Raw genomic sequence first — 19,313 nt, 5'->3', positions numbered from 1 at the left:
GAGCATACATACAAATGGTATTTTGAAGACAGGAGCCCATTACAGGAGACATAATAATATTTAATGAAGCAGTAAGCATTTGCAGCATAGTAAATATGTTCCAAATGACAAATTTACTGTAAATTCATAGAGCATTCTTCAGTTGGAGGATGATGACCCATCTGACTCTTCAGAATGTTTTGCAACCTTATAGTAAACTGCTTCATTGCCCCCTAATGGCAACAATGCAAACCTCTGATTTAAAAAACCCTAGTTTTGAGTGGGCATGTAGTTTGTCTTTCATGTCATATATTTGTATGTAAAACTTGATATTTACTAAAAAATTTGAAGGCTAACCCACAGGGCATTTATGACAAAATCATTTAAAGAGCAAGCTTCTATTTTTATCACTCTTTCAGGTAATGTCTGTGAGATCTTAGTTGCTTCCCTAAAATATACGAAAATAATATTTTTGTGGACCTGCTTTTCAGAAGCAATTAAAATTCTGTCTATAATTTAATAAGCATATCAATTCTTAAAAATTTGAGATCTGATAGCAAAATCAAAGTTTTATTCCATATGTATAGCTCTCAGTAAATAGTGTCTAGTCAAGTATGATGAGTTTCTTTAGTAGAGCTGATCTTTCTTTTCCATATTATATTTTTTCTGTAATTGTGTTTTTTCAGACCCTTTAGTAATGACTTAGCAGACTACTGGATGCCTGTGGATTTGTACATCGGAGGAAAGGAGCATGCAGTTATGCACTTATTCTATGCAAGGTTTCTCAGCCATTTTTGCCATGACCTAAAGATGACAAAACACAAGTAAGACTTACATATTTCTAAAAAATTCTTTCATATTTGATTTGACTAGCAAGAGCGTTAGTGGACGTTGTTATGATGATAGAGCATTACATTGAATAAGCCTGAATTTTCCTGCTTGTCAGTCTTGGCTAATTAATTGGTTGCTCACAGTCAGTTGCATTTTCTGTATGCGAACATACAAAGCATTTTTATTACATGAGTATTACCTGGCTCAGAGCAAGTGATAAAATGTTGCTGTAGATTTTCAGCCTGCAAAAGCTTGCATAAACTAGTAACTTCAGGTATTCTGAGTAGCACTATTATTTCAAATTAAGTAACTTTATGCATAGTAATACCATTAATTTCAGTGGAACCATGCATATGTAGAAAAATAAGCACTCCTATAATTCACTGCAGTATTGGAGCTGAACAGTGCAAAACAATTCTTGATAAGCAAAAGCAGTATATGTGTCTGCTGTCAATTTATTTTTTATTTAATGACTTTAATATAATTACTTTTAACTACTCTTTTGCTAATGCTGCTGTAGCCTAATTCAGTATCCTCTGTTTTGGGTAGAGGTAAAGTGTGAGGTAGGAAGGTGAGTCATCTGATGTTCTATTCTTTGTCCTCTCAGGTTCCCAGCTTGATGTACCCATTTCCACTGAAATTCTGCCCTTTTTTTACCTTAAAATGCCATCACAGGTACGCCTCAACAGGGAAGGTACTAGTGTCAGAGTAGTGAAATACTGCACCATGGTCTGTCGAGTTCTCCCATCAGCAGAGACATTTGAATAGATCGAGTCAAAATGAGTGATCCCATGAGAGGAACTGCTCAGTAATTTCTCAGCTGGCAACTTGTATGCATTCATTCTTTACTAGTATCCACTCTAAAAACTTGATGTAAAAGAGGAACCCACATATACATAGCACTGAACTCTCTTGAATGCAGTTTTGCTACAAAACTAGAACTTAAGTAGCTACGTACCAGAAAAAGGACAGACTAGTTAGTGGAGCCAGCAGAATATTTCCCTGAGTTATTTCATACTCATTTGATGAAAACAGACGATGTGTTTTCATCATTCATTCTTGCCTGCAAAATAGTTTGCAGTGAAAGCTGTGTTTGAGATTTTGGATGTGGATGATTTGTGTACCTGTGTCTCACCCTGTTGTCTCCAGCTTGCACAGCTGCAGCAGGAAGGCTGTTCCTTCTCTGAGGGAGTGGGCCGCTCAGAGCAGATCCCTTCTGTCATTGGCACTCTTCCTTTAAGCAAAGAATTTCAGAGCTTTTCCTTGCAAGCAATTTCAAGGCTATCAATTCTACAAACGACTTTACAATCCCAGTCTATCAGCCATCTAGTGGAGCTGTAACACACAGCAGCAAAATGTTCTTTTGCTAGTCAAATTCTTCCACCTCCCAAAACAACATTAACTATGGTGGCTGAAGTATTGTCACTGTAAACTTCGACCAGAAGGAAGGGGAGTTTTGCTTGCAAAGTGAGTGGTCCATGCTGGTGTGCAATAAAATGAGGAGGTAAGGAAGGAGGCCAGGTTGGCTGAAAACGGACCTCCTGAGTGACCTCAAGCACTGAAAGAAGTGCATGTAAAGGGGAAGTGGGGATGGGCTACCCCTGGAAGAATGTGGAAGCATTACTGGGTAGGCAGCATAAAATTAGGAAAGGCTGTAGCTCATCTATAATTGAAACTAGTGAAGAATGTGAAGGAGTAAGAAGGACTTCTGCAGATACATTGACAGGTACATCAAGGAAAGTGTTGGCCTCATACAAAATCAGACGAAGAGCCTAATACCAAAGGACAATCTTTGCCTTGGCTTTTGCTGTCAAGGTTTGTGCTTAGTAGGAGAGTTTGAGGGAGAGAGGTACTACCCACTGTAGAGTAGGACTGAGTTAGAGATCACTTAATTAAACCAGACAGGTACAAGTCCATGGGAGCAAATGGGATGAACCCAATGGTGCTGAAGGAGCTGGCCTTTACCATTGTGAGGTTACTGTCAATTGTTTTTGAAAGGTCGTGGTGATCAGGGAATGTCCCTGTTGACTGGAGAAAGGCAGATGCAAAACTCATCTTCAAGAAGAGGCAAAAAGTGCTTATAGGCCAGTCAGCCTGACATTGGTCCCCAAGAATATTTATAGCAAATCATCCTGGTAGTAATTTTGAGGCACATGAAAGACAAGGTGACTGGGAGCAGCCACTAAGGATTTATCGTGATAAATTATGCCCAACTAATCTCCCTTCTTTCTGTGGTGAGATGATTCCCTCTGTGGATGAGGAGAGAGCTGTGCCATGACTTTTACCATGACTTTAGCAAGGCTTTTAACAAGTTCTCCCATGGCATCCTTGTAGTCTGACTATGGAAATGCAGCGTGAAAGGGTGGACTACAGCATGGATGGAAAAACTGTCTGGACCATCAGGCTCAGAGAGTCCGTGTTCAAAGTCTGACTGGCAGCTGTTTGCAACTGGTATTCCTCAGGAGTCACTGCTGAGGCCAACTGTATTTAACATCTTCATCAACAACCTGGGCAGTGCAACAAAGCACACCCTCAGCAAGTTCATTGCACACTGGGAGAAGCCATTGATGTTCTGGATGGCAGGGCTGCAATGCAAAGGACTTTGATAAGTTGGAGGAGCAAGTCTGAAGTGCTGACAGGAGTCTCATGAAGTTCAGCAACGGCAAATGCAGAGTCCTGTACATGGAGCAGATTACCCATGGAAACAGACAGTGCTGGGCCAACTGTGTGAGGAGGAGCACAACAGAGAAGGGCTGTAGGGGTCTTGGTGAACACCAAGTCAGATGTGAGTAGGCCTGACAGTATACTGCACTGCATTAGCAAAAGCATGTCCAGCTTTGATTATCTCTGCTCATTACTCAGGAAGCCACATCTGGAATACTGTGTCCAGTTTTGAGGCCCCCCAAAGTATGGGACTTCCCCAAACTGGGGAGGGTCCAGTGAAGGGGCACTAAAATGGTCAGGTGTCATACAAGCTGAAGCATGTGTCATACAAGGAGAGGCTACGGGAGTTGAATGTGTTCACCCTAGAGAAGAGAAGGCTAAGGAGGGAGTCTAATTGCAGTCTACAACAGGAGGATTATAGAGAAGACAAAACCAGACTCTTCTCTGAGATGTACAGAGAAAGGAAATGAGTCACAGATTGCAGCGAAGTCCAGCTGGATAAAAGGAAAATAATTTTGAACAGTGAAGGTAGTCAGACTTGGAACAGTTTGACCAGAGAAATTGTGGGATCTCCATCATTGGGTATTTTCAAAACTCAGCTGGATGAGGCCCTGAGCAACTTGAATTTAGGTCTGCTGTGAGAAAGGGGTTGGACCAAATGACTTCCAAAGGTCCCTTCCAACCTACATTATTTTAAGAGTCCATGATTCTGTAGCTGTATGAATTTGGAATGTTTTTGGTTCATACTCTGCTGTGACAGAACAGTAGCACCAAAGCACGGAGCCCAGAATAGTCTAAATACGGTAAATTGCAGAAAAAAACCTCTTAACTTCAAAGAAAAAAATGCTGAAGAAGCACTGACTATGTCTAGTGACAATAGAAGATAAAATCAAAGTTGTTTTCTCTAGAAGTAGTTTGCAAGACTAGAGGCCATATACAATCTCAAGAACTCTTGCACATGTGAAGATAGGTTACAGCGTTGCCCCTAGGATCTGTTGTATGTACTGCTTATACATGTGTTTAGAATTCAAGATGACTGTAACAAATTCATCATCATGTGCAAAATTGTTTACTTGCTTTAGCTTTACACACTTAAAGCATTAAGTGCTTTTAAGGCATGAAGTCAAATTAGGATTTTGTTTTGATATGGAAATCTCAGCTCCTTTGTAAATATTACCACGTGTCTTTAATATGTTTTAGCATTGGTCAGAAGGCACTTTTGCTTAGTCTTCTGGTAGGGCTGCTCAAGGGCCGGTCTGAGAGATCTGAAAAGGGTGATTAGAAACAACAAGCTTATTGTTAGGAAGCTTAAAGTCATGGTGTCGAAGCCCACATCTCCAAGGGAAAACATTAAAATGTTAAAAAACACTGCCCTCTTGTGCATTTTCAATCTTTCTCTAGTAGCTCAGGTCTTGTTCACTGAATAAATTAGTAAAATTCTGCTACATCTCACTTAATGAGTGCTGCCACCATTTAAAGTGTTATCTAGTATCCTGACACATTTTTATGATTCTCCTATTAATCTGTAGTAATTTTTCATTTTGACAGCTTTTCTTCATGGAAATTTTCATTGTTTCGCTCCTATCCACTAGCTTTGAAATCCATTGAAATATTTCCTGCTAGTCTTTAATTCTGTACTAATGGCTATTAATATAATAACGAGATTGGAAACAAAAGTTCAGAATTTCATACTTTAGAGTTTCAAAGCAATCTCTTCACATGATATACATTATAGCAATAGAAATATTATAGGCCATTCATTTACAAATGTCAGACATGCTTTCATAGAAGATGCAATGCTCATAGGCATCTAAAATAGTAAAGATGTCAATATAGTTTAAATATCCCCTGAAGATGGGGCATGATCTTTTATTTTATTTTTTAAATGCATTGACCTGCAGATGGTGGGAAGTGCTGCTCATTTCATCAGTAATGACAAGGCAGGACAAATAGCACCCTCTGGGTATTGGTACATGTGACAACAGATTAAGCCCACATTCGATGTCATTTTGGTTTAGGAATCTGGTCTGTAAAGTGCATCGCTTCTGGAATTAATTTACAAGCCAGTCAGCTCTCCCAGCTGTGACCACCGTTGGGAGAGGGGCCAGGTAGGCAGCTGGGGCCAGCAACCTCCTCATCTGTTCCAGCCTAATCCATCATAGCAAGCGTGTGCTGACACACTGTTACACCTGCTCAACTATACTATTGCAAGTACAAGTTACATGGAATTTGGCTCTTTCCTAGACTTTAGTATAATCAGTCCTGTCTGATGAATAATTCTAAATGGAACTAGCACACTCTCTCTGAAGGATTATGAAGCAATAAAAAAGTTTATTGTTGCCATTAAGTCAGCAAAGTTGACTGTGATAGAGAGCAAATCTGTTGAGTAAGAAGGCACTATTTTTACATAGCTGCATTATAGAATAAAAGAAGACGTGTGTGACAGAAATAGCCTATTCTGTAAAGGAGGGATGTTAGAGCTTCTCTACGTTCAGTAGGGACTTTATCACTAGTGTTAATTTTAAGTAAAAGCACTCAGCTATTGACTGCGTAAAATCCGAACGTTCAATATTGTTTGATCTTTTTTCTGCCTAAAATGATCATCTCCCACATCCCCTAGTCACTTCTGCCATTCTACAGGATTGCCAGATTGTTACAGATAGATCTAGCTGCAGGTTTCACAAGCACCTGAATTCATCTCACAGTGACTGACCACTTGACTCCAAGGCACAGTGTCGGGCTCTCTCAGCCTTTCTGGAAGTGTGGGATGCAAATACATGCAGCGAGCTCCCTTGATAGAGCTATCCCTTCTTCTGAATCCACTGTTTATCACTGTTGAAGGCTCCACAGAGTCCTTCCAGCCAGGTCATTTGTAATTGGATTGAACGTCCCACTAGTCACCTTGCACAGAGCAGAGCGGGGAGCCTGAGAACATTGCACTGAGCAGGAGTTCCTGATCTGTCAGTCACGCTTGCCCCTCCATCCATTGCGAGCTCCTATATAGAGACGTTGCTCTATCATAGAAATGAACCTGTATATGAACATTGCTGAAAGGAAGAAGATGGATTCCACAGCTCATGGCTAGCACAGCTGATCCTTCTTGGAGGCATCAGGCAGACTTCACAGGTGGGGTCCCATCTGATGTAAAATATGGTCAAAAGTTATACCCGGCTAAGGCCACAGTGCCCATACTCCTGCGTGGGCACAAACAGGCTTATGGGCAGGTGAAGGCATATTCCATTCCAGCATCCTTACAGCTTGAAATGTGATTGAGCATTCAGAAAAACTCAAGCCACCTCTTTGCTTCCTGTGCCAGAAGTGTCCGTCTGTCCGAACATAGCTGAGTTTCAGTTGTTCGCAGTGGTATGGCTCAGGAGGTATTTATGATGCCAGGCCATGAGTGGGTGCGGCAGTATTTAGATCAGAATTGCATCACACCTGATGAGCTGCAGCATCTTGGCAGCTCCCTTCCGAAGTCAAGAAACACATCACCTTCTTCGAAGGGGAAGGTTTTAGGTGTGTGGTTTTAATGTAAATAAATGTGTAACTCTGCATGTGACCATGAGGTGGAGCCACCACAACGCTGACAAAATCACTGTGCACTTCAGGGGAAATGCAGTACGCGGCTCAGTTTGTTTCTGAGCACTGTGTTTATTAGTCGGGCTCTGGCTTCCTCATTTTGGGCATGTCTCCATTCTCCTGCGGTCTCCCACTAGGAACACGTGGGGTTTTTTTCCCCATACTTGGTAATGTATTTTGCGTCGCATTTTTGTAGTCTCTGTCAGCATAAACAAAAATAGGAAATGCTCATTCCTGCATTCAGCTTTTAATATCTTGGCGTATGATCTAAACTAACTCTTTGTCAGTAAAAATAAGTGTTACTTGAAAAATCACTTCCTGTGAAGAGCCCTGTCTGGTTTGGATGTTCTAACGACCTCGTTAGCTTTATTCTAGATAGCAGCAAGTGTAAGCTCTTTTAATAACTGTTTAACATCTTAACCAGACTGAAGTCTGAATGATGAGGGGGGAAAGTATTTTTCTTCTTCCTTGGTGTAATGTCTTTAGTTTGTAGAAGAAACACATCCTGAATAGTTATCTCCTGAAGCATTTTTACACCATTTGTTGATGATAGGATTACAAGGTTTTTGTTTCTGATTTTCATCTTCTAATTCACTTGGATAATATGAGAAAATTATTTGAGATTTTAGATAATTATTTTTAAAATACCTTTTCTTGTTTGTACTGTCTAAATTTTACTTCAGTTGTCATCTCAAGTTCCTTGAATTTATTTCTAAACAACAGGATTTTTCTGGGAACCTATGAAATATTGTTTAGAAAAATATTTATAGAGATGCTTGAACTGCTACTCTTAACACTGCTAATAAAACCAGGGGGTATAGTAGAGACTAGTGCTGCCTGGTGACTGAATGATACGCTATGTGCCAGTTCTTTTACAATATTTAGAAGTATACAAAATATGCGAGGAAGGAAACTTGTGTTCAGGTATGATTATGTTGAAGATAAAGTATGAAGCCTGTCACTTTCTCTCTCCCAGTTTAAAGCTTCTATTTCAAATATCTCTTTACTTCAGAGTCATCAAAAGGGTTTAAAGAGTAGTAGTTGGAAGATACCTGCTTTAATACAGTTAAAACATGCATAAGTGTTATATAATTTAATAATACTGTAACTATATTTTTAAATACATTAAAGTGGTTTAAATCATGAGATAAATTGCCATATAATTTATATTGCCTAATAATGTAAAATACAAAAATAACTTCATAAAAGTGCATAGTGTTTTGGATTATGACTTTTTTGTACGTGTGATGTAAAATGTGGAAGCCTATTTTTACTTCTTTAGATGGATGGATTTATTCTAGCTTTTTGAAAAATATGTAAACATAAGTGATGTGTACTTTTTGCATAAGTTGTTTTGGTAAATATGTGGGGCTTTGTTAGGTGGAGGTTGGGAGGATTCAGATGGCTTAATGCTGAGCACACATGTGAGCATTAGGATTAGCAAGTCAGTAGTAACAAGTGCCGATTAGCATGTCCTCCAAAATGGTGGTCACAAACGTCTTTGTGTTGGAGGATCCCATGAGAAGACTCCCTTGACTATGTAAGCCTTCTGGGTCTGGCTGCATACCTCCTCCCTGGCCCCTAGCGTTCTTGGGGTTGCTGTTAGAACTGCCTTACTTTCCTGACCTATCAAGTGGGGACCAAAACCTCTAGAGATTAATTTTGTGCCTTTTTTTCAGTGAAAACAATGGCAGACAGCTGACTCAATGAATTAGAAATGTAAGATCATTAAAGGAGGTGGCAGCAGTAATGTATCTGTCAACCAGAGCAGTGTTTAGTTTCTTGCTGAGTGCACCATTGCCCTTAGCTTTGGTCCTTTTAAGGCTCTTTTTAGCTTTGTCATACACACATTTGATGAGAGTTTACTCTGCCTGATATAAATTTTGATAGAAAAGTAAACTTTTAATGTTGAAGATGCTAAAAAATTGATCCACTGATGTGAACTTCCTAGCGTTGCCATTTTTCTAGTGTTCTTTTTTCTTACAACTAGGTCTTCATGGCTAGTTCAGCAAAGGGACAGGGCATGCGAGTGTTTAAGTTAGAGAAACTATCTTCTCCATTTATAGAAAGAAATGTGCAGCGAGATTTTGATTTGTTCAAAATGCTGTGCTCCTCAGAGAGAAATTAGGACTAACTATTTGTAAGACAGTGAGGCCAGGTACTTGAACTCTTTTACAAATGCAGATTTAACTTGAAGTTAGTGAAATTGCACAGGTGGCCAAGGAACTTTGTGTATTATCCACAGGCTAATTTGAAAAGTGATCTTAGAATAACGCAGTACTAAATCAGGATGCAGGAATGTGTGCAGAATACAAATAAATACTTATACTTGCCAGCCAGCCACCATGAATAAATGCACAAATGTTCTTTCAAAGGTGACACCCATTTATGTGTAGTCAACTTGAAATCTTTTTTCATTAAATAATTGTGCCTGATTGGCTCAACTCCTGAGGCTTATCATAAGGTATGCTTTTGACAGCTCTTTTCAACAACCAAGTTTCTTTTTCCTTCCATCCTTAGGGAGCCTTTCCATAAGCTCTTGGTTCAAGGTCTTATCAAGAATCAGACGTTCAGACTAACAACAACAGGCCAGTGTTTGAAGAGAGAGGAGGTTGATCTCACTGGTAAGAGAGATTGCATGGGAAGACCAGCACAGGTGCATCCAGAAAGTCAGGGACTGCTTTGGCATAGAAGTCTCAGTGATGGGAAAATTTGGAAGAGAAAAGGAATCCTTGTAATATTTAAACCGGAGAGCAGCCTCTGTGAGTTCTGGATTCATATCCACTCCGAGTGCTCAGAGACCCTACTAACCTAGCAGCTTTTATTTGCATCCAAGCACAGAAACAGTGCTATGGTGTTATTTTAGCTCCAGTGTAGTCCAAAGGACGAGAAGTCAGTTTTGTTACAACAGTGCTCAGCAACTTGCTGATCAGAGCGAGGACTCCCAGCAAAGAGACAACCTACAATAACACCATGGGAAAGCTTACACTGATGTTGGTGTATTCAGTTGACATTAGGCATGTGTTACACAGGTATAGGAGAAAGTGCTGTTTCTCAGGTTCTGTCCAGTGCCTTCACTGCATAAGCCAAAGCAGCAGCCCTTGTTTGGGGAGCTGTAGCAACGAGAGTGGCTTGGTCATATTTGCCTCCCTTAAGCATTCCTCTCGTGCAACCCTGTTCTTCTCCTGCACACAAACCCCAAAAGCCAGTTAAAAAACGAACCAAAAAAACCCTTATATTTACCACTGTCTGCTATCCTATTTTTTTCCAGAAAATCTAGGGCTTTTTTGTAGCAGGTGGTTTTACTCAGTTGCACCTTATCAGTGTAAATGCCCCTTTCCATCTCTTAAGTTCATGCATCAGAAGGCAGGTTCTTGTCAGGATAACTTACTGCAATTGAAACCTATGAATTGAAATCTGGTATTTATAAAAGCTAAGTGCAGGTCAAAATTGTACCAAATCAGTACACCTATCTGGGAGGTTTTAAATGTCATGGTTATAACAATGCTTAAGTCTCAGGGGCTATCAAGATAGCATAGAGGATGGGTGCCAGGTACAGCTTCCAAACAGTATAAAGAGACTTTGTCATGATGCAATGGAAGCATTGAGATATTCATTGCGTTAAAACATCAAAGTAGGAAGAATTTGGGAGGAAAAAGGTTTATTACATTTGCAGCAGCTCTTCCTCTTTAAACTGTTTGGAAACCAAAAAAAAAAAAAAAGCTACCAGAAATAGTTGTTTCTTCTTATACTTGGGGAACAAAATTCATTGCTGTTACAAATAAGCAAAATTTGTTTTAATGTTTTGTGTATGTCTTAATATTTAGGAGCTGAACCAGTTTACCGAAAAACTGGTGAGAAGCTCCAAGTTGCTTGGGAAAAAATGAGCAAATCTAAGCACAATGGAATAGACCCTAAAGAATTAGTGAAAGAATATGGCATTGACACCCTACGTCTTTACATTCTGTTTGCTGCTCCTCCAGAACAAGATATTTTGTGGGATGCTAAAAGTAAGTCAAATTGTTTCTGTTGTTTGTTTGGGTTGGGTTTTTTTCCTAGTGTGTTATATTTTAAACGCAAAATTAATACAGTTCTTAATGCCCAAGTTTTGAAACAATTGAATCAAAAAAGTATAATGAGCAGGTTTTATTGTTTGTTTCTTTTAAAGAAGAGGGTGTCACAAAGCTATCACTGAGAGGCAGCTTGCAAGATTACTGCAAGTAGCTTACCTCTTTCAAGCTACAAGCATGTGTATGAAAAGTAATTCTCAAGTGGTATTTTCTTCTGAAATAATAGAGTAAACCTGGACCTCATTCTCTTGGCTTTTATTAGCTATGATTCATTGACTAAAAATTATTATTTTAAGATTATTTTCTTCATTATAAGATGTTTTTTCTAATCATATCAGATGACAGATAAAACTTTGCAATTTTTATTATTTCCATTTTTTTACACATTTATGCAATGGCTTTTGTAAGCTGGACCATGAAATACCTCTCAGAAGAATCTCATTAGAAAATAATGGCAGTTCCTAGTAACTAATATTTGTACACCCGTGACATTTTTATGAGCTTAGTTCTTGAATAAGGTAAGATTTACCCTCCTACACACTTATTTACTGCCATCATGCAATTTGTCATACTGACAGATATTCATTTCTTTTATCTACTGTGGTTCATACATTGTAATGTAGTCTTATGCATACATTTAAATCTAACCCTCTTGTTGCATAAGGCTAAAGCCTGGTTTAAAAAGGTGTATTTCTTCATTCTTTCTTGCTTTAGCTTCTTGCTACTTAGTTCAGCCTGCACTAAGCATTATTTCAGTCGGTATCTGTCACCCTTTACATTCATATGTGTTTATTTACATATTATTGCACTATTGCATGTTCTGGAGGAGTGTGCTATATGACTCTTCTCAGTTGGCTTTCTGTTATCATCTAATCATAACAGTACAGAGCTAGGCATATGAAGAGGTAATGCCTCTTAAAAAAACCAACCACTTGGAATCAGGCTGTTATTCCTGTGTCCCTAACATATATGGGTACTTAATTCCCTCTGAAGCTGCTAATTCAGTGATACAGAATATTTTTGCTCTATTTTTCCATCTTGAAAATGGAATAACTAAATTAGTATGAGAACTGTGGGTACAAATTCGTAGTTGCAAAGTATACTAGAGCTTGGTGGTTAAACATTCTTTAAGAAAGCTAAGCATGTGCAGGTATAATGCTCGCAATAATGCATTTAGTCATTCAAACCAATCTGTTTACCACTTGAGAAATACAAAGAAAGATTTTGGAGTCATGTCATGTTAAAAGTGTATTGAAAAACATGAACAAAAGGAGATGTTAGCAGCCTAAAGATATTTTGAGGGGGAAAAAGTGGAAATTAGGTGTAAAACATGTCTTAAGTCTTTAATTTGTTCTGAATTTTTTAATGGCAACAAAACAGTGAATGTTTAAATTGAAGAAATCAGTAAGTTATGGTGGGTTTGAACTTGGCTGGATGCCAGGTGCCTACCAAGCCACTCTATCACTCCCCTCTTCTCAACTGGACAGGGGGAGAAAAATATATGACGAAAGGCCTGTGGGTTGAGATAAGGACAGGGAGATCAGTCAGTTACCATCTTGAGGAAAAACAGACTCGACTTGGGGAAATTAATTTAATTTATTACCAATCAAATCAGAGTAGAATAATGAGAAATAAAACCAAATCTTAAAAACACCCTTCCCCCCACCCTTCCCTTCTTTCCAGTCTCAACTTCACTCCCAATTTTCTCCACCTCTTCCCTGCCAGTGGCACAGGGGGACAGGGAATGGGGATTGCGGTCAGTTCATCACACATTGTCCCTGCTGCTCCCTCCTCCTCAAGGGGAGGACTCCTCACACTCTTCCCCTGCTCCAGTGTGGGGTCTCTCCCACAGGAAACAGTCCTTCACAACCTTCTCCAATGTGAGTACTTCCCATGGGCTGCAGTTCTTCACTAATTGCTCCAGTGTGGGTCCTTTCCATGGGGTGCAGTCCTTCAGGAACAGACTGCTCCAGCAAACCTGCTCCAGCGAGGCCTTCTCTCTCCACGGGGCCACAGGTCCTGCCAGGAGCCAGCTCCAGCATGGGGTCACAGCCTCCTTTGGGCACATCCGCCTGCTCTGGTATGGGGTTCTCATTGGGCTGCAGGTGGATATCTGTGCCATTACGGACCTCCATGGGCAGCAGGGGGACAGCCTGCCTCACGATGGTCTTCACCATGAGCTGCAAGGGAATCTCTGCTCCAGTGTCTGGAGCACCTCCTCCCCCTCCTTCTTCACTGACCTTGGTGTCTGCAGGGTTGTTGCTCTCACATATTCTCATTCCTCTCTCCAGCTGCAATTGCCGTTGCACAGCAGGTTTTTTTCCCCTTCTTAAATATGTCATCCCAGAGGTGCTACCACTGTTGCTGATGGGTTTGGCCTTGGCCTTGGTCTGACTTGGAGCTGGCTTTATTGGCTCTATGTGACTTCCAGAAGTGGCTTCCAGCAGCTTCTCACAGAAGCCACCCCTCTAGCCCCATCAGTACCAAAACCTTGCCATGCAAACCCAGTACAGATAATTGTCTTATTTGGAGAATATTAAATACTGGTTCTCAGTTGCCATGATCCTTCTTCTCACTGAATGTGTTTTGATAGCCTCTTGAGGATTGCCCTCCAGACTAGACTCTTTGTCTTTTCAGTGGTGGACATATAGGCAGGGCCTCATGCCATTCTCTCCCCCTCTCCCCTGGTGTGGGCAAGCAATCTCCCAGACTATGCAAGACTAGATGTGGTCAAACTTACCCAGCAGCTTATTACACCATTACTGCAGTCTGGATAATGACAAGCCTACTGTGTCTAGATGATCTACATGCTTCTGGTATGAACAGGAGATGTAAAGTTTGGGGAGAGCATCATAATCCCAGTACCACCCAGGAGAGTTCATGAGGATCATGGAGACATAGTCAATCAGGTTGTGTTTTGCTGTTCCTAGACGTGCATGTAGTACTTCATCTAGTGCAATCAGACAGATAATCCATCTGTATTGCAGTCACGTCTTTCACTTCTCCCAGTTTAGTAGTAGGCCTGGCGGTCTTTTCAAGCCCAGTTGCTGGAGCACAATTGGAAGCTCCTGCCAGTTGGAACATGTTAGGATATGTTGATACCGTGCAGTGCAGTGTGATGTAGTGCTGTGCAGTCAAGTATAAACACAACACAAGTGGGAGAGCAAGCTAAAGCCATATCAGTGCCACACCTCAAGCCATACCTTCCCTAGTGGCTCAAACCATGCAGAGGACCTGGCTGTGACCAGCAGTAGCTTGGGTCTCTCTGTAGGATGGTTCCTAGGTCACAGAAACACATTCTTAGAGTATCCACGGTGCACGATTGATGCCTGCAGGGTCAGGGTGAACGGCTTTATAATGTCCCCATTCCAAACTAAGCTGTGTCAGAGGTTGGTATCAAGGATCAGAGCATATACTCATTAGCACAGTAGCATCCTCTGTAGAAGTATATGTAATTTCTAAAAGTGCATGTAATTTCTAAAATCAAATTTTAGAAGAAACCTCTCTTTAAAAAAAATTTGTGCATACGTGTGTGTGAATATATATACGTTTGTATTCTTCCATGAGTTTGAAAAATGAGAGCATGTAGAACAACAGTTTTCATGAGTCATTAAAACACGAGATGAACATTCTGACAGTGACATAACATTGGGTTACTTTACTGATTTAGCAAATATTCTTGCTATATGTATGTTATAAAGTCATTGCAGGAAAATACTTTTGTTTTATCTTACTGATTTTTTTCCATTAAGGCAACCTGGCATGTGTAAAGGCATTTTTAATTGCATTGACATTTTTCATTTAAAAGCCAGGGTATTTTTTAAAAAAGTTTAACCCTAGCGTTTAGTTTCCTTTTTGCTTTTCTTTAAAGTTTTGGATTTGTTCATTGTAACTGAAATTTGTTTCTGCAATCTTTCATTAATCCCAGCCGATGCTATGCCAGGTGTTCTGAGATGGCAGACACGCCTCTGGATGCTTGTAACCAAACTTATTGAAGCAAGGGCTACAGGAGCTGTGCCCAATCCTGGGCTTCTGAATAAGAAAGAGAAGGCTGAAGCCAGAAAGATCTGGGATCAGAAGAATCTGGTGATATCTGAGGTTAAAAAAAACCACTTATGTAGTTTGTAAATGACTAAATAACATGCTGCTCATGCTAAAACTGTGTGCTTCCATTAGAGAGTCAAGAGTTGTTCCTCAGATGAGTAACTCATAAAATAATTTTAAAGTTAATTATCTGTATAAGTAATTTTATTTTCCTACAAATCTTATGGGACAGAACTCCTGCAATATAGTAAAATTTGGATTGGCAAGATTTCTCTGCTGTGTACCTCCTTTAAAGGCCGAAGTGTTACGGCATTAAAATATTATCAGTCTGAGTTTGGAGTAACTCCATTTCCAGTAGCAAAGCTATAGGTGAGTTATGCTGGTTATCCCTAACAAGACCTTTTGATCTGTTTGCTTCACACCTCATTATCATGATATTCGTATAGAATGAAAAGAAGTTGTTGGGGAAAATATATTAGCATATCCTAAAAAAAAATTATTGAAATGTTCGTTTATCTCTTCTTATGTGTTGTCTCATGCTGTGATTAGTGTCAGTTCGATTATCTAAGACTCAGAAGGAGACATAAATACCTGCAAAATTAACTTAAAATATTTTCCTACGAATAAAAACTTTCCTGATTTAAATCCTGTGATGAGGGACCTTCCAGGTGTTTTAACAAACTTTGGAATTGTAATCTTGTCATGGGCAGACAAGCTGTCACCAGCATAACTGCATTTACAAGTATTAAGGCCTCTTCAGGGGCAAAGGGAAGTTATTTTATTAAAGGAAATAGAGGGTGATTACTAATACACAGTTCTAATTGGCATTGATTGAAACTTTCAAAACTCTGAAACGGGGGGAACTAGTTAAATGGATTTCTATATGATTATTATTATTTTCCCATCCACACGTGATTCCATGTATGATGTTTGCACACTGAACTGATTTTCATGGAAGAGGTAAGATGGGTATATTTCACAAATTGAATGGATTAGCAATAATTATTTTTCATTTTAAAACCCAATATTCCATGTTTGAGAATTTTAAGTAATTACTGACAAACCTTTTCTTTTAATACAAGGTAACAGAGTACTTCACAAAGGATTATTTGTTCAATGCAGCTATTTCTCGATTGATGAGCCTCACTAACGTACTCCATGTAAGTATGCGATATGAATGAAGGCATTTTTCTCTCAGACTCTGTTCCTGTAAGTCTTTATACAAAGCAAGAGGTGCCTGAACTATAGGTCCAGCTTTCTCTAAGTCATTTACTGTCATCAACATTGCTACTAACTCAAGAGCCTCATTGAATTATTCAGTTCAAAAGCAGTACATTCTAGTATCACCGTAACCCTGAAATATATTGTTTTGCAGGATGAGCTTGACGGTATTAGAACCCCTGTGTTCTAATGTTTACATCTGCGTCCTGTAATTTCAAAAGGATGCATTTTGTTGAGCTCTGTTCTTTGTTCTCTTTGTTTTTAAAACAAGTTGCATAGGTAGCTAGGTATAGTAGTACATTATAGAATTACCAGACATGCTGATTTAAAGGAAAGGGTTATTCTTTACAAGGAAAATCACACATAATCTTATATTCCTTAGAGACAGCTTTAGCTTCAGACACTGAACTGGCTGCTAGTAATAGAGTTTGCAAATTCACCTTTCTAAAACAAACATAAAAATAACTGAAGTCTTCAGCATTTTTTATTTAGGTTATGTTATTTAGCAGCCAGTGGAGATACATCAAATACAATAAACTATTGTCATTATTTTTATTACTGCTCTTGGATCTGGTTGAGCAATCCTTCAGGCGTATAATGGTAACCTGATCTGGACCAGAAATCAAATAAAAATTTTTATTTTTCAACTTATTTATTGAAACTCCATTTTATATCTTATGGATTCCAAGGGCATTATTGGCAAAGTCAAGGAACTTAACAAAATGATCAGTAAGGTGTCCAGAAGTGCTGCACTGAAACAACTTAAGTCTGGGATACCGTGTGGCGTTAGGAATGTGACACACAGTTCTTTATCTCCAGCTCAGTGATTCATATGCATTTTGGGCTGGTGGATGGTGATGAGTGAATGTTAAAAAAATAAAGAAATAAAAATCAGGGTCCCACAGATGTTTGACTGCTGACATATTTCTTGACCACAGAACTCCGTGCAGTATCTTTCAAGAACAAGTTTCCGTATAGCATGCTGACAACTTCCTCTTTCAGTCCCATTTGAAAGAAGGAAGTGGGGAGGTGGATGAAAATTAAATATAGAAAAAAAGGTAGTAGTTACTAAAACTTAGTCAAATCTATTTTGCACTGACCTCATTAGTATCAGTGATAAGAAGATGCCATCTGACAGGTCTTCTGTGGTCTGTGTCAAACAAAGATCTGGGTTTGGACAATTTTCTAGTAGACAGGAGTGGGTGTTCATCACACCCACTAAATAATTCTCATAAGCTGACGTGTTTTGACATTCTTCTGTGCTGTTTCATTAGAGAGGTGAATTACAAAATAAAAGCAGAATCTGAACTTACTGTGGGATGTAATCTCTATGAGTCAAAACAGAGGCAAAGAAAGGAAAAGTTTATCCGACTACTTTTAGTGTTGTATCTTTTCTATTTAGATACAATAAAAGAGGAATGAAGGTTCAAATTTTGTCAGTCCGGCACCTTTTGCTGAAAAGCAATCTGAACACCGAATTGTTAAAAGGCTGTGCTGCACTTTTCATTCCCAAACCTTCCTTCAGCTCTAAAACCTCACTTTGTTACTAAATTCAGTTTTACTTAAGCCATTCTAGGATACCATACAACTGAACCTTATCCCAACAAAAATTATGCTGCATTCAGCAGTTTGACTCTTTTAGACAAGTACTTCACTGCTTCTCAAATAGTTCTGATTTTATCTAAGATTGCACTTCTAGAAATGGCAGCACTCAATTTTTTTGAGGGCCAGTGTGGTCCACATGGGTCTGTGTTCAGACTCCTGTACCAGAGCAGATCCCCAAAGGTCTGTATCAGCCCCTTCAGGATTAGTTTCCAAGTTTTAGAGAGCACTCTGTGACCAAGAGTTGGGTTTTAATTCTCCAGAACTTTTAATAAGTTTCTAACTTATTGTGAAATTATGCTGTCCTGAGCATAGACATTGATTTTTTATTTTATTAAGGCATTTTCTTCTTAATCTACTTTCCCTGACACCGTAGAATATTTATATTAACTATTTTCTTTCCTTCTGTCTTTTTGCTTAGCAAGCTTCTCAGCCTCTTATTCTCCACAGCACAGAATTTGAAGATGCCTTGGCTACGCTCTGCATCATGGTTGCACCTATGGCTCCGCACATTGCATCAGAGATGTGGAAAGGTATTTCTAGAAACACGCTTTTTACTGATGTTGCAGGAAAAAAGACAAAAAGTTAATATAAGACATGTGTCATTTATCCCTCAATTCTGCATCTCTCTTGTTGCCTTCTGTCATAATTCCTAAACAAACTTGGACCTTGTGGTGTTCCCATATCTGCCTGCGTTTAGTTTCTTTCCCTTTGCATAAAAGGGTGGGTTTCTTGAGGCTAGGCAGAGAAAGGGAGAAGGAGGAAAAGTTCAAGACAGGACTTGCATGAGGAATTTGTATGTCAGCTGCTAGCTGCTTCTGTATGTGGATGGTAGTATTTAAAGCTGAACCTGAGGATAGAAACAGCCCTTATTCAAACAACTGTTTCAGAGTCTTTGGGATACAAATATTTTCTTTCAGGAATTCAGGCAGAGAGGGCCATGTCGGAGGGCTGTATACTAAAAAGACTAAAGGAGTCTTCAGGAAAAATCCTACTCTTGTTAAATTCTCCAGAGACTGAGGGATGTTATGGTGAAAATTAACCTCTCACAGAGAGTGAGAATGGTAGACAGGAAATCTTTTTTTAAGATCTATCACAATTGTAAACCTTGAAGTCTGAATCCCAGGTGGGCTAAGTTGCACGGTGCTCCTACAGTTCAAGCCTGTGAAATAAGGGATGTGCATGCCAGAGTTCAGCAGTTGCTTTTAAGGTTTACTGGGAGAAGTCCCAAGATGTATGTGGGAAGATAGGAATATATTCTGCATTAAGACTGGCCACAGATTGCTGTGTGGTTTTAGACCTAATGTTAGCTTTTGGATTCTG

The 19,313-nt window shown here is 39.4% G+C and overlaps 1 protein-coding gene across 2 annotated transcripts in view; it reads left to right on the top strand.

The window, feature by feature from the left end:
• Nucleotides 1-19,313, top strand: part of LARS2 (leucyl-tRNA synthetase 2, mitochondrial) — a 93,827-nt gene that overhangs the window by 58,172 nt on the left and 16,342 nt on the right. For both annotated transcript variants that reach the window (XM_075083434.1, XM_075083433.1), the window contains 6 exons: nt 666-803; nt 9,574-9,677; nt 10,881-11,063; nt 15,052-15,221; nt 16,250-16,327; nt 18,412-18,523. In XM_075083434.1, coding sequence (XP_074939535.1) covers nt 666-803; nt 9,574-9,677; nt 10,881-11,063; nt 15,052-15,221; nt 16,250-16,327; nt 18,412-18,523 — 785 coding nt within the window. The remainder of the gene's footprint in view (nt 1-665; nt 804-9,573; nt 9,678-10,880; nt 11,064-15,051; nt 15,222-16,249; nt 16,328-18,411; nt 18,524-19,313) is intronic.

The sequence above is a fragment of the Phalacrocorax aristotelis genome, chromosome 2 (genome assembly GCF_949628215.1).
Source record: "Phalacrocorax aristotelis chromosome 2, bGulAri2.1, whole genome shotgun sequence".
NCBI lineage: Eukaryota > Metazoa > Chordata > Aves > Suliformes > Phalacrocoracidae > Phalacrocorax > Phalacrocorax aristotelis.
Note: the sequence above shows the minus strand (reverse complement) of the source record. Positions and strands in the feature narration are given on the sequence as shown.